General features: G+C 38.6%; 1 protein-coding gene across 2 annotated transcripts in view; it reads right to left on the reverse strand.

The window, feature by feature from the left end:
- Positions 1-16,753, reverse strand: part of fam3c (FAM3 metabolism regulating signaling molecule C) — a 37,751-nt gene that overhangs the window by 2,826 nt on the left and 18,172 nt on the right. For both annotated transcript variants that reach the window (XM_020516427.2, XM_020516421.2), the window contains exons 3-9: positions 12,793-12,897; positions 10,493-10,522; positions 8,149-8,272; positions 5,001-5,059; positions 4,482-4,532; positions 2,559-2,643; positions 173-299 (exon numbers count right to left, since the gene is read on the reverse strand). In XM_020516427.2, the coding sequence (XP_020372016.1) occupies positions 173-299; positions 2,559-2,643; positions 4,482-4,532; positions 5,001-5,059; positions 8,149-8,272; positions 10,493-10,522; positions 12,793-12,897 (581 nt within the window). The remainder of the gene's footprint in view (positions 1-172; positions 300-2,558; positions 2,644-4,481; positions 4,533-5,000; positions 5,060-8,148; positions 8,273-10,492; positions 10,523-12,792; positions 12,898-16,753) is intronic.

Raw genomic sequence — 16,753 nt, forward strand, 5'->3', positions numbered from 1 at the left:
GAGCCAGCACAATAGAGCATGATTTACTGCTGCAACCAAGAAACTGCCACTGCAAAAAACTCAGCTAATGACAGAAAATAATATAACTCAGTGAAGTTATAAGTTAGGGGAAACTGCAGAGAATTTCAGCACAGTCAGTTTTTAAAAGGAAAACAGGAGACATTCATTTCACCTGTTCAAAAGGACTCTTTGATTGAATTCCTTTTGCACCAACAAAAATCCAGTTGTCTCTGAAGGCCAGATTTGAGATGGAGGAACTTCCTAAGTCACTTACAAGTTTCCGTGCTTCATCATTAAGTCTGCAGCAAAAAAAGGACTCCATTAAAATCAAGTGAAAACAATTTGCTCATAAAGTCATAGAATCATAAAGATATACAGCACAGAAACAGACCCTTCAGTCCAACTCGGCCATGCCGACCAGATGTACTATAGAAATCTAGTCCCATTTGGCAGCATTTGGTCAACATCCCTCTAAACCCTTCCTATACATATACCAATCCAGATGCCTTCTAAATGTTGTAATCGTACCAGACTGCACCACTTCCTATGGCAACTCTTCCATATACACACCACACTCTGCGTGAAAATGTTGCCCCTTCGGTCCCTTTTATATCTTTCCCCTCTCATCTTAAACCTATGCCCTCTGGTTTTGGATTCCCCCACCCCAGGGAAAACACCTTGCCTACTTACCCTATCCATGTCCCTCATGATTTTATAAACCTCTATAAGATCACCTCTCAGCCTCCAACACTCCAGGGAAAATAGCTCCAGCCTATTCAGCCTCTCCCTACAGCTCAAACCCTCCAACCCTGGCAACATCCTTGGAAATCTTTTCTGAACCCTTTCTAGTTTCACAGCATCCTTCCTATAGGAGGGAGATCAGAACTGCACGCAATACTCCAAAAGCAGCTGAACCACTCTCCTCTAACTCTACTGAGCACAAATGCTTAGTTTAAAAGCAGGTTACCATATGATTACAAGAATGCTTATACTCCACCCACAGCAAAACATATACTGCCGAATCACCAAGTACAACATCAACACCCAACACTGGGAGATTTGTGCTGATGCTTAATGCAAATTGTTACTGAACTGCAAAATTTTATATCTGTATGGAAAAATATACAGAGCTACCGTTTAGGAGATGCACAGGAACCAAGGGTCCTTTGAAAAAAATCTCCTTGAAAAACAATCTGCAGCCTTTCCTACATAGAAACAAGAGGAGCACACAATCCTAACTTGCAACTACATTATCATTACTTCACTGTTACTAGGTCAAATTCCAGGTACACCCTTCCTAACAGGAAGTTGGGTGTCCTACCACATGGATTGCAGCAATTCAAGAAGACAGCTCAGCACAATCTCAAGGACAAGAGAATGGGCAACAACCGCTTGCTTAGAAAGTGAAGCCCGTATCTATTGATGTAAAGAAAAAATGTACGCAAAATACCAAACAGAGAACCACAACGTTGGAATGGATTTCTAAATAAAGTTTTGTGCATTTATAATGATACCGGGCTTCTGGATTCATAGAATCCCTGCAGTGTGAATGCAGGTCATTCAGCCCATCGAGTCCACACCGAACCGCCAAAGAGCACCCCACCAACACCCACACCCTTACCCTATCCCTGTAACTCTGCATTTCCCATAGCTAAACTACCTAGCCTGCACATCCCTGGACACTATGGGCAGTTTAGCATAGCCAATCCACCTAACCTGCACATTTTTGGACTGTGGGAGGAAACCGGAGCACCCAGAGGAAACCTTATGCTGACACGGGGACAATGTGCAAACTTTCCACAGACAGTTGCCCGAGGGTAGAATCAAACCCAGGATCCTGGCACTGAGAGGCAGCAGTGCTAACCACTGAGCTGCCATACTGTGCCAAATTACACTCATAACTACGGCCCTTCTACTTGGAGATAAATTTCAAATATACAGCATTGTAAACTAAAATTGTCTTGAATATCATTTAGACATAGAATGGAGTATGGGGGAGGAGTTGCTCCCTTTCGCACATGGTCAGAAATATTTGTCTGGGTGGACAGCACAGGAGAAACATCAGGCAAGGCTCTCTGCGTGGGATCGTTACCACCTAGATCATTACACAGAGGCCAGGAGAAATACATTTGTAGTCGTCTCTTTTAAATCACTTCTTGACCAAGAGTAAATGTCTTTGCTGTTGCCCAATCTTTAAACATATTTCCCACTGCAACTTATTCCTTTACCCCTTCCACCACAAGCAGGTTTACAGTACCACAATATATCATATAATCATCAATTTGATCGTTAAAGTTGGTGAACCTCCATATCACAAAGGCCATTTACAAAATTTAAACATATGTTACATAAAACATGCATGCATGTTAACTTTGGATTTTTTTCTTTTTCATGAAAAACATAGTTCCAAGTAATATGAGAGAGAGAGAGAGAGAGAGAGAAAATTTGGAAAATGGTTGATTTGACAAGTTACTTTTCCACAGCAGTACAACTTTAAATTAAAACACTGACTAAATTGACAAACACATTAATTCATAAAGGAGCAGGTAATCACTAACTTGGTTGCACTATCATCGTAAGTAGCCATTAACACTACTGTTCCATCCTGCAAGGACTTCAGGAAATCAATGAAAGGTTTTACATCTGTGGAGAAGAGAAAAATCTTCAGATCAATATTCACTGTATCTGCCTTTAGCCATATGGATCCAAATATTTATCTGTCATTTGCAGTATAGCATTTAAAACAAATCATATTCAGAGAGTGGTAAAAGACAGTGAACATCCACAGACTGGTAAACCATACAGACTTCAAGTGATAGCAATTCAGTGGGTAATTTGTGTAATGCCAAGAACACAGGTAGTCTGATATTTAAAAAAAAACTGTACTCTCTTACTTAAATTTTCTTAAAATGAACTCTTGCAGACATTTTAAATTGCCTGCTGTCAAATATAGAATAAAGAAGCTGTCTGCTTCTAGAAATTTCAAGGAATTACTAGGACAAAAGTAAACTCAATACCTCCTTGAATACAATCCTCCTTGCATTTTATGAGCATTTCAGCCAAGCCAATGTAAAGGACTAGTAGAGAAAACATCTACTTCAGCCAGTTTGGAATAAAAGAGGCCACTAAATGCAGTGTGTTGATTGGATCTTAACTTTGATAGTTGTCACAATAGGTTGTGGCCAGGACATCAAAACCCAACTTGTTAGACAAGTCAGAGATAACAAGAACTGCAAATGCTGGAGTCAGGGACAACACAGTGTGGAACTGGAGAAACACAGCAAGCCAGGCAGCATGAGAGGAGCAGGAAAGTTGATGTTTTCTGAAGATGGTCCCAACCCGAAACGTCAACTTTCCTGCTCCTCTGATGCTGCCTGGCCTGTTGTGTTCCTCCAGCTCCACAATGTTAGACAAGTGGCTAAACCCATAACCCCAGTCACATGACTAAAGTTTCTGGTTTGTTTGAATCACTTTTAACCACTCAGCCATTTGTCATTTGCTGATAATAGCAAAAGAGTAAGCAGCTGTAGGCATGGCTAAATGCCTCCCTCCCTGCAGAAGTCTGATTTCTGCAACGAAACTTGTGTTTAGTCTGAAAAGCAAAAACAATCTCACTCAACAACTGCATCTTCATCAGCGATTCAACTAGTTGGAGCTCTACAAAAGATAGTGCTATACACACTCAATGGAAAGACCTAGATTAGCACTGACTCAGTTAACTTACTGGATTCTCTAGCTCACATGAACTAATTCTAATATCTTGATAATAAGTAATTTTTAAAACTGTGTTTACAACATACATCGTTACAGTCTATAGTACTAAGTTAATAGTATGTTAATTTTTAAAAGTGTGGTTTTATTTAAAAGCCTGAAATCTTGGTGGCACTGTTCTGCCAGTTAATTGCAGGATGTTCAGATTTCTTCCTTCAATGTTAATGGACCGGATTGCAACAACATGAGATCACGTTTTGAAGCTAAATGTGTATGACATGCAACATTGCATTAAAAAAATGTACAAAAACTCACTAGCGTGGGAACAAGAAGCCATCACATTAGAACTTGTCCTGTTCTACAATCAGCAGTCTGGTTTACAGGAATTACTCGAAACTTGAACAACCAAACTGTCAGTTTCCGCAATCTTTACTACGATAGCTGCCTTTAAGTATATTCAAGGCTGAGACAGACATATTTTTAATCAGTAAGGAGATACAGGGTTATAGGGAAAAGCCAGTAGGGTGGAATTGAAGATTATATCAGTCATTTTTTCATTGAGTGATGGATCAGACTGAATGGGCTAAGTGGCCCACTTCAGTTCCTCAGTTTTATGGCCTTATTTGCCATTTTAATGAGTAACCCTTATTATTCCTTTGAACAGACTAGTTTATATACACTGGGTCATTTCACGTGAATATTTAGAGTTGAGGATTGATCATCAATAAGCAAAGAGATCACTTTTAAAAGGCAAAATGTAAATTGCGTACCTCCACTCCACAGGTCAAAAACTTTAGTTTCCAATACATTACCAAGTTTGCCTGTGAACAACCACAAAAAAGGTATGAATCATAATGTACTAAAGCAATATAGAAAAGTTCAAGAAAAAAAATGAACAAAGAGACACAAACTGTACTTGGCCGTAACATTAACAATGGCCATATTAATAAATAAATCAGTCTAATTGAAACGAGGCATTTTTTAACAAGACAAAAAACTGTTGATATTCCGTCTCCAGCCAAACATTCCGCCCTCAATCTTTTAGAAAATCTGTAAGTTGTGAATAATATTCAACAATTATAAATCACTGTTTATATACAGATAAGTTATACACAAAGTTTGAAGTGTAACCAAAATGAAAAAAAAACAAGCAGATAAGGGAGGCAAATTTGCAGAAAGCAAATAGATTGAGCAATCCAACTCACTAATATAACATAAAAAAGATATTCTGAATGAAGCAATTTTCATAACTAATGAAGAAATTGATCAAACTGGGTAAGTTCACTTACCATCTATTGTAGCAATATTCATTCCCCGACCAACATTGTTTTTAACACCACTCATTATTCTGGAACATAATGAACAATTTTATCAGATTTGTAAAGGTTTGTTTTCATGTTTGTTCCAGTTCTGAAGGCTCACAGGTAATAAAGGGGACTTGCAGGTATTGTGTTGACATATCACATGCCTAGTCCGAGGATTTTTGTTTTGTCTAGATAGAGTAAATGTTTCAACTTTAATGATTTTTTCTGCTCAAACTGAGCTTATCATTTTGCATTGAGAGTAGTGTTCTTGGTTTGTTCTGAAAGTGCACGTGAATCAACTAGTCTACTGTCACATTTGTAGTACAAGTGTCATTCAGTGAAACACCAGCGTAACACTGTTTGACACATCCTGGTCAAAATGGAGAACAGAGCAGAAACAGGTTCCATAATGTTCTGACAGGCATTCTTTTGCATTTAAATGGCAATGACTTGAATTTTACTTGAAAAAGATGTATTGGAAGCAGTATTTTACTTAAGATAATTGAGCATTTATAAAGTTTATCCTTCAAAGACATGTATTTTACACTTATCTATCACTCTCATCTATACTGTGAATTTAATTTTGATCCCTATCACAACAAGATTACTTTTAGTCCTGCTTCCCCCCGAAGAGACATTTTGCTTCTCAAGATGACAAATCTTGGTACTGTGGATCAAACAAATCCTTAGCTTTGCAGTGCCAAGAATGCTCAAGAATCAGGTGGGTCTGTGTATGAAGGGTTTGAATTATTAATGTCAGTATTTCTGGAGCCTTTTTTTGAACCAGTATGAGACACACACTTCCTGGGGTAATAATGGGAATTTGTTTGCATAGTGAGTTTTAAGTGGACAGAGTAAACATTGAAGCGCATAAGCTTGCATTCAGTTAGAAGATCAGGATTTGTTTTTGCTTAGGAGTAAAAGCTTGTTAGCTTCTTCAGTTCACAGGAGTCCTCATAGAAGTTGATGTATAAAACACTTTCTCCAAGAGAGAGTTCTGAAATGTTAGGAAATAGCTTAACTCAGTGTAAGGGCTTTAGTTGAAAGCTCCAGAACAAAAGTGTTTGGATAGAACCCCGAGGGGTTACAGAGTCATAGAATCATACAGCACGGAAACAGACCCTTTGGTCCAACAGGTCCATGCCGAACACAATCCCAAACTAAACCGGTCCCAACTGCCCACGCTTGGCCCATATAACGCGAAACATTTCTCATTCATGTACTTATCCAAATGTCTTTTAAACGTTATAACTATCTGCATCCACTAATTCCTCTGGAAGCTCATTCCACACACAAACCACTACGTTAAAAAAAAAAAAAATGCCCCTCATGTCTTTCCTAAAAATTGTTCTCCTCTCATCTTAAAATATGCCCCTTGTCTTGAAATTCCCACTCTAGGGAAAAGACATCTGCTATTCACCTTATCTATACCCCTTATGATTTTATAAACCTCTATAAAGGCCAATCCTCAACCTCCTACGTTCCAGTGAAAGACATCTCATCTTATCCACCGTCTCCTTATAACTCAAACTCTCCATTCCCAGCAAAATCCTGGTAAATCTATTCTGAACCTTCTCCAGTTGAATAATATCCTTCTTATAACAGGGCGTCCAAAATGGGACAGACTACTCCAGAAGAGGCATCACCAATGTCCTGTACAACCTCAACACAACATCCCAACTCCTATACTTAGATGGTCCGAGCAATGAAGGCAAGTGTGCTAAACGCCTTCCTAACCACCCTGTCTACGTGACGCAAACTTGAGAGACTTACGTACCTGAATGCCCGAGTCTCTGTTCTACAACACTACCCAAGACCCTACTTTTAATTGTGTAAGTCCTGCCCTTGTTTGTTTTGCCAAAATGCAATACTTCACATTTATCCAAACTAAACTCCACCTGCCACTCTTCAGCCCATTGACCCAATTCATAAAGATCTGCTTGCAATTTTCGATAACCTTCTTCACTGTCCCAAGATTGGTGTCATCTTCAAATTTACCAACAATTCCTTCTATATTCTCATGTAAATTATTTATATAAATGACAAAGAAAAGTGGACCCAGCACCAATCCTTGTGGAACACCGCTGGTCACAGGCCTATCCAAAAAAAACCATAAAACTCTAGACTTCCTGATGTTAAGCCAAGTTTGTATCAACTGGCAAACTCACGGTGAATCCCACGTGATCGAAATTTACTAATTAGTCTACCATGAGGAACCTTGTCAAAGGCTTTACTAAAGTCCAAGTAATCAATGATTACTGCTCTGCCATCAATCTTCTTGGTTACTTCCTCAAAAAAACTCAATCAAGTTGACAGACATGATTGCTCTCCCACAAAACCATATTGATTTTCCCTAATTATTTCTTGCCTCTCCAAATGCACATAGATCCTACCTTTCAGAATCACCTCAAAGAACTTACCCACCACTGTCGTCAGACTCACAGGTCTATTGTTATGTAAAGCTAAGAACCTTTAAGGTCAGTAGTGTGGCTAATCAAGAAATAGGCTCTCAAGTTGTTAATACCAGGAATTAAAAGAAACAGTTAAGCCAAACAACTGCCATTTAAGTGCCCTAAACCCCAAAGGACAAATGAAAGGAGGAGTCCATTCAGCTGCTTTTACATCAACCATAAACTAATTGTATGGTCATCTCAATTATTTATCTATCTTGGCTCAATATCTCTTCATAACACTTTTTTTTAAACTCACCAGTTTTAGGCTTAAGCACTATTTGTGCCACCATTCACAGTCTTTTGAGAGACAGAATTCCATATTTCCACTATCTTTTGTCAGAATACTTCCCGATCTCAATCACAAATGGTCTAGCTCCAATTTTATAATCCTCATTCTTGATTCCCATAAAATAAAAGCTTTTCAACTGTATCTATTCAATTGAATTATTTTAACAATTTAACCACCTGCATCAGATTGTCCTTCAATCTTCATTGTATCCACGAATAAAGGGCTGAATTTATACAATCTATCCTCTAGCGCCAAGGCTGCACGACAGTTTGATATCACAGGAATGAAAGTGAATGGACAAGAGAATGACTTAATAGACTAAACTTCAAGGTACAATACATCGAGACACATCTTCAATGCAATTCCGGAGCAGAAGTAAATCAATACTTACATTTTGTCTTCAACACAGATTTTGGGTCCAACAACATTTGCTGCTCCACTTGCCATTTTAAATGCAAAATGCTTCTCAGGGCAAGGCTTTGCAAGACCACATTTGTACTTTGGTGGCTTTGTTGCTGTGACAAAGTTTTAAAAAGTTTCAAAAAAAAAAAAAAAGGCCTTCTTATCCACAAACACAAATGACCAAATTATCAGATTATAATAAAGGCAAAGAAAGTGACTGATTTGCAATTAAGGATTATATGCTTTTCGCTCCTTCTTCCATCACAAAGCCATTCAACTAAGTTAGAAGTCAAGTAGATTTGGTCATAAACTTAGCTTTACACATTACAAGAACAAAGTATTACAGTTACAGAAAATCAGTAGTGAAAACAAAAAAAATGCTGGAAATAACAGAATCAGAAATCAGTTCTTTGGACAAATACAGACATACGTTCAGGTCAACGACACATTATCCGAACTGGGGAAAATTATAAATGCAATGTACTTTCAACATGTCAAATAGGCTAATGTTGAAAAAGAACAAAAGGAAAATTCAGAGATGGCATTGTTGGGGGCAGGTGGGGGAGGTGAGTGAGCGGAGTTGATTGGAAGCATTCAATCACCAAATAATAGGCGGGCAGAGTTAAAGGAATTAGTAATGGGACAAGAGTCAAAAATGTGCCCAGAAGTTGTGAATAGCAGAATAATGAACGGTTGCTGTGCAAAAGCAAAGCAAGAGAAAACAAATTAAAGCTGGCAAGGGAAAATTGGGAAACAATATGAGGTCAGTGAATATGATCCTAATTGGTGAACTCAATGTCAAGTTCAGATGGATGTCAAAATGCCCAATCGAAAGATAATGTTCTACTCCTCAATCTTACAATGAGCTTCCCTGCAATACTAATTTGAGGACAGATGTCAGCATGAAAGCAAAGGAATAATCTAAATGGTCAGGAACCAGAAACTCAGGGACATGCTTGTAGACTGCATGGAGGGTGTTCTGCAAGATAGTCACTCAATCCACATTTGGTCTTGCTAATGTCTGCAGACTGTATCATGAGGAGCAATTTTTAAAAAAATATTCATTCATGGGATGTGGGCGTCAATGCCTAGGCCAACATTTATTCCCCACCCCTAACTGCCCAATTGGCCACATTGCTGTGGATGGAGTCACATGTAGACCAGTTTCCTTCCCTAAAGGACATACGTGAACCAGATGGGATTTTCCTGGTAATCAGCAATAGTTTCATGGTCATTACTGGACTCTTAATTCCAGATTTTATTGAATTCAAACTTCAAAATCTGCCATGGTGGGATTTAAACCCAGGTCCCCAGAACATTACCTGGGTGTCTAGATTAATTGTCTACCAATAAGGTCAACATCTTCCCAAATACAGTATAATAAGTTAAAAGTATACATAAATTACAGATTGACCTTGAAGAAGTGTTTGGGACTTGAACAGTGAGGACAGAGGACCATTGCTAAATCTGCTGTGCTTGCAAGGAAAGCAGCCCTGAGAAAAGGATGGGGATGCTGGGTGATTGAGGGTGTGGACCAGGAGTTGTAGATTAGTAGCGTTACACATTGTACGGCTACCCAAGGTCATTTAAGATTGAAGAAACAAATCTCAGCTCAAAAAGTCTCTTGGCGACATACAGCATTGTTGAGGTAGAAGATGATGAAATGCCCTATACAGACAGTCCCCAGATTGCAAATGGATTCCATTCTTGAGGCCGTTCACAAGTTAGAACACAATGCAGGACAACATAAAATAACATTTCTAAGTACAAGAAACATTCGTTTTTCAGATCTTTAACATTACACCCCTGTATGGGATTGCATTCAAAAGTACAAGCTTTCATAAGTCAGACATTTGTAAACTGAGGACATCCTGTACTTTAAATAAAGTCATGGCAGGCCACACATTGAAGTGACAAAGTTCAATCTTTCTACTCGAAAAGTTCCACCTTTCTGTAACAGGGAATCCTGTTACTTTTGAACCTGGAAGATCACTTAATACCACAACACTTTAAAGGCACATGCATGGTTACATGCTTTGAAAGAAAGTAAGCCAGTTGAGAACTGAATTAGTATGTGCAATATAGATCAATGTACCTCATTTGCGTTGCAAGCTGGATTCAAGTAAAGCATTAAGACTGCTGCAGAACACTCCAGAAAAGCTTTCCTAATATGCACATAATTTAAGGTGCAGCATTCCAACTGGTTAAGTTTCTTTGGAAGATAACTGAATCAAATTCACATTTTCATTCTGAGATAAGCAATTTGCTGCTGCAACCCAAAAGTTTTTCATTTTTGTGTTATTTATTAGCATTATTTTAAAATGTAAACTTACGTTTTACTTCTACTTCAGCTTGTGATCTGGCTACAAAATTAAAAAATTAAATGGTTGTTAGCCATATGATTAGTTTACCAATATGAAGATATGTTCTGTAAACTCACATTTTGAAATTTGATTCTAAATATTTTAAATTGTTTATTCAAATGCATTTTTATCAAAGTTTCTATCAATTTGGAAGGAAGCTTTACAGCAAGAGGACCTTACACCTGCAAAAGCTTTGCATGCCCAATAACGTGCATAAAACATGATGCAGTTAAAGTCTACTATTATTGTTCTCACTATTTTCTTCCACTTCTAAGTTACAGGTGATTTGCAATTTCAAACCAGAGTCAACCAAACTTAGAAGTATCTGTGGTCCCTGCTTAAAATTACAGGATTTCCAGCTCTGCCAATTATGAACCCTTCCAAATAGCATTCTGGGTGTATCTACACCCCGTAAGGCTGCAGCAGTTCAAAAAGGCAACTGAACACACTTGCTCAAAGGCAACTGGGAATGAGCAACAGATGCTGGTTTAATGTTCAGTAAACAAATAAAACAATGTTGCACATAATATTTTGACCATAGGGGTTAGGGAGGAAGGAAGATTAACATTACAGGGATGAGTCTCTGCCTGGTCCCTAATGTCTGGAAGCAATTGCTTACAGAGGATTCTACAGTTCATTGGACTTGAGTAATTAAACTGTTAACCTGTCAAGGTAGCCAGCCACAACCAAAGTTGTTAGGCCAGTCGTACCAGCACTTTAAAAAAATTACTGTTCTCCGGTTCTCAAGTCATAGAAATGTAGAAAATAAGTGCAGGAGCAGGCCATTCAGCCCTTCCAGCCTGATATTCATGGCTGATCATGCAATTTCAGTATCTCCTTCCCGCTTTCTCTCCATACCCTTGATCCCTTTAGCCACAAGGGCCATGTCCAGCTCCCTCACGAATATCTGTAGGCTGGCCCAACAGCTTTCTGTGATAGAGAATTCCACAAGTTCACAACGGAGCACTGGCTCTCAACTTGCCGAGTGCCATTCCTGTCTTCATCCCTTAGCCTTGTACATTTTCTTTTCAGATAATGGTAGGAAAAGGGAAAATGAAAAGGAGGCAAGCTTACCTAAACACTTATCTAAAGACAAAGCAAAAATGTAATCATTGTCAAGGTTGAATTCACAAGTAAACACTCAGCAGCATGTGCAATTTCATCTTACAACTGACTTCCAGTTTAAGACTTTTACACTTTAAGTGAAACCAATTTACTACTTCCACATTCTGTTCAAAACTTCACACCTCATTTTACGCTGATTAAAAATCCATTTTTGCATCTGTGTTCTTCAACTTAGTAGCTGTGAAAAATGATAGCTTGTTAGAGATTGTAACATTGAAGACATTGGAATAATCTATAGTTGCTACGTTTGATTCTTTCTAGAACAGGATCAAGATGCTGTTGGGAAGTTTTAAGTAGGCCGTAAGGAACAGTTTGAGAATCAGTGAACAGCAATTAATAAAACAAGCAGTTGAAAAGTCAAGCAATATCAGAGAAAAGGCTCTATGCAGCTGTAGTGCTGCTACTGGCTGCGTCTTTGCTGTTGAGATCAGAGAAGCCATTCGGTAGCTCCATGAGCAACTTGGGCTCAGTGGAGCCCTAGGGTGCCTATCAGTTCAGTGGATTTGAAAGGAAGCCATCAGCTAGAGAGCTGGAATTATGCCCCAGTGATCAGGTGTTGGAGCGCAGCCACACAAATAAAGTAGAATGCTGTCACAGGAGAAGATTGATCAATAAAGGTCATGACCAGTTATCGAGGCAGTCTAAGTTACAGTGGGTTTTGAGGAAAATGAATAGGTTTCGTCTTTGAAAGAGAACAGTAAAAACCTTCATGAGGGACACATAATTATGAAGGAATTTTGTGACTCTGTCCACCAGTTTTTGAATGGTTTGGTGAGAAATACGTAGGACGTGTCTTGATTGCATTTGCCATCTAATGTACAGTTCAGTGTGTTCAACCACACATTGCCTATTAATTCATGACTATCTCATGTAGAAAACAGATGTTATAGATTGCTTGCTTTGCTGATTTTTATACACCACATTTAGTCTGTCTAAAAAGCGTAGAATCTTGCAGCATATTTCTTTTAATAAGTAACTGGGATTTCAAATTACATCGACTTTAAACAATAGAAAAAATACTGGTCTCCGAATTGGTCTGATTGAATTTAGGTTTTAATCAAAAGCCGGAACCTAATTTGGAGTCTGGTCTGGGATCTTAACACTGAAAATGCAACATTTCCAGGCATATATATAATAATACTTACCAAGTATTGCTCCCAAATTTGTATCTATTTTGATTTCAAATATTTGCAGTGTGAAATAACCCACAAGCAAAAACACAACACCAGCTACCATAAACTTTATGGAACCTGAAAAAAAAGAAAGAAAACACTTTCAATTTGTAATTCAGTTGTAGGATCCTGAAGTCATAACCAAGCTGACTAAATTGCAACATTTCAAAACACATACACTACTGCAGCATCATTGAAAATATGGTTTTCGAGCGTGCTCATGATCTTGCCACAATTGAGATGCTGTGAAATATGATCAATGCGTTTCAATCAGAAATGTATAAATAATACTGAAAGAGATTCAGTAAAAACTCATTTGCAACACTGCTCACAAGCATAATACGAGACTGTTGGAATTAAGTGACCACCTGAATGGTCTAAGGTCTAATGACAGTAATTTCAAATTCAGTAATATTCTTGTATATTGGCATTAAAATCAGCTTTTGATTTTGCTTTTTTAAAATCCATTCAAGTGATATGGCCAAAAAGACAATCAAACTTTCAACAATGTCTTCACCAAAATTTTCATTTTAATGGAGCAAATGAAATCTGGAAAGAGCTGAAAACAGCCTCCATTGCATGCTGTGATGAAACCATTGATTACAAGACCAGGAAACACCAAGACTGGTTCGACAAGAGTGTCCACATCATCCAATACCTTGTCAACAAGAGAAAATCTCTGTTCTTAGTAGAACAACATCATCAGTGAGGCAAAAGAGAACTCATCAAATAGCAAAAGGTAGAGTTACAAAGAACAACTAAGGAAATCAGAGCCAATTGTGGGCTCAAAGCTAATGAGCTACAACTCTTTATTCACAAGCATGACATCGCTGCCATCCTTCTCTCCATCTTCATTGCCACCATTCTTCACTTTGTCAAGAACAAGGTTCCCAGTGGTTGTGGACGTTGTCTAGAGGATTGATTGAAAACTTTTCAATCTCCACTAATTGAAATCCAATAAGAAAATGACACTGACCTCACTTGTGGCAATTCAGTCTGCAGATGACAACGTCATCTCTGCTTTCTTGGAAAAGAATCTTCAAGCCTTACTTAATGCCTTCGTGGAAGCATACTGAAGAATTGGTCTCAGCCTCAAATCCTTTACCAAATCATTCTAGGTCAGGTTTGAATCCACCCGTCCATTAAGATCAACTCAGAAATTCTCCCAAATGCAGAACACTTCCTCACCTGGGAAGCTACATCTCATCTAAAGCTGACATTTATGCAGAGATTTAACATCACATCCAATCTGTGAGTTCCACCTTCAGATACCTAAGAATGAAAGTGTCAACAACCGTGACATCCAGGCTGATATCAAGATCCTAGTGTACAGGGCAGTCATTCTTCTGACTCTTCTATGTGTCTCTAAAACCTGGATTACCAATAGATGCCACCTCAAGACTCCTGAGAAGTACCATCAACTTTGTTTGAGATGGATTCTCTGGATCAGCTGGGAGGACAGTTGTACTAACATCAGTGTCTTTGAAGCAGCTAACAGTAGCAGCACTGGGGCCATAATCATCCATAACCAGCTCCACTGGGTCGGCCATGTGCTTAGGACGCCTCAGTAACGACTACCAAAGCAAATCATTTTAGCTCAGCTCAAGGCACTCAAATGAGAGGAAGACAGAGGAAGAATTTTAAAGCCTACCTAAAAGTTTCCTTCAAGAAATGCAATATAGATGTCAGCATATGGGAGACCCTCATTCAGAACAAAACAACTTGGAGGAAACTCCTGCACGACAGAACACAATTCTTTGAGAACAGCCCCTGGCAACACTTGCTAAATATGTGGTCAGAGATGTGGCTCAAGAATCAGGCTTATCAGCCACAAAAAGACTCACAGAAGAGCCCCAGACGAAACAACTTTAGCTACAGTTGATCATTCTTTACTTCCAGTCCTCCACAGCACTGCAGAAGCTCTTCAACGTAGTGTACTATGCCCAACCATCTCCAGTTGGTTCAATGATCTCTCCTCCAAGAGCAGATCAGAAATGAGGATTTGTTGACGATTAGCACCAGTTACAACTCCTCAGATACCGAAACAGGCTGTGTCCGCATGCAAGGAGATCCAGACCACACTGGGGTTTTGATTGACAAGTAGCAGTTCACACTGATACGGATTGCTGAAGTTCTCGCACTGCACCGAATCCTAAACCACCAGACCCCTGAACCTGAAGTTGTGCATGTATGTGTTTGTTGGTGGGGAAGGGAGGAGAGGAGCACCCTACTGAGATCACAATCTCCCTAGAAGTTGGAGAAGGGACTCAAAAGAGGGAACCCTCAATTTCAGGAAAGCTGGGAACCTGACTCATTTACCAACCAATTCCTGTGGTAAAATGTCAAATTCATAACCACCTGTTATATCATTGTTGCCAGTGAATGCCTGCCTGAACACACTTTCTACTTAAGCAATGAGCCACTTGCCTATCAGAACTCCAAGTTGAACAAAATATGATCGCAAAGTACTACAGGTAGAGAAAATTCTTCAATTGCATTACTGTTATTTAAATTTCTCAAAAAAGTGATCCATTATACGATCAAGAACAAGTCTGAAGCACAAGCATAAACAGTTGAACATACTGAATGAATAGGATTCTAAGGGTTTTGCATATAATACTGGAACAATTTTAAAAATGAACAACAGCAGTTTTTCAGCAGTCACTTGAATTTTGCATTTTAAATGTATATTTTCATTCTCTGGTTTATTGTATCTTCCTTTTTAGCCATTCTTACAGATGCAGATTTTGAAAAAAAACCGGATTGAAATTAGATTTTTAAGAGTGAGCTTGATAAAACATCCCCAATAATAAATAACTGTTGATGTAACAACAGCTCATAAATGAATCCACATCTCACACTAAATCAGTTACAATTAACTACAGTTTCCAAGGAAACTTGGAATTTCTTTTCCAATTTGTTCATGCAATGTGGACTCCTACATCAAGGTCAGCGCTCCTACATCAAGGTCAGCATTTATTGCTCATCCGTAAATGCCTTCAAGAACAGTGGTGAACTGATTCCTTGAAGCATTGTAGATCCATAGAGCTTTTAGGCAGCAACTTGCAGTGACTTAAATGCATGCCATTCTCAGTTGTTTATAAGATATAAAACAAGCATAATTTCAAAATTCTCATCCTTGTTTCCAAATCCCTCTAGGGACTTGCCTCTCCCTATGTATTTTGCTCAAACCCCACAACCTTTAGCTATGTCTGATCCTCTTGTGCATTGCCAAACACAAGTTTGCTATAATTGGTAGTTGTGCTTTCATCGGTCTAGAACCCAACCACTGAAATTCACTCCCCACACCTTTCTGCCTTTCAATCTCACTCTTCCATTTAAGACAATCTTTCACCAAATGTTTGGTGATCTGGCCTACATATTGTGGCTCAGTGTCGCTCTGTCTTATAAACACTCTTACAAAAGAACTTGCAATGCTTCATTAAGTTAAAAGAGCTTTGCATTCCCACTTTTTAAAGCATTCAGCAGTGAAATAATAGCAAATGATTAGCACCATAAATTGAATATATTTTTCAACCACAAAAATATTCCTGAAGCTGCAAACAGAATAACAATTCCATTTAGAATAACAACTGTTAGTCTCATTTTGGCTAAAAGAGTATTTAGTTACTGCTCTTTTACTTTTTCTACTTTTCTTTCGTTTCTTTTCAGTTTTTAATTCTTTATTCTATTTCCGCATACAAAGAGACACTAAGAAAGAGACTGGTGTGGCTCTGAAAATCGAAGAGGAATTTTCAGGTATCGGTGAATCAGCAACCAACTAAAATATCTGCTGAACTGAGTTATTGCATTGGGTCCAGGTTCAGGCTTCACATATTGGAAGAATGCTGGGGCAGTTTTGTTGCATTTGTATTTCATCGCACCAGCAAAGAAAGCCTTGTAAAATTGAATCAGAGATAGTAGGAACTGCAGA

This window comes from Rhincodon typus, chromosome 18 (genome assembly GCF_021869965.1).
Source record: "Rhincodon typus isolate 14 chromosome 18, sRhiTyp1.1, whole genome shotgun sequence".
Classification (NCBI taxonomy): domain Eukaryota; kingdom Metazoa; phylum Chordata; class Chondrichthyes; order Orectolobiformes; family Rhincodontidae; genus Rhincodon; species Rhincodon typus.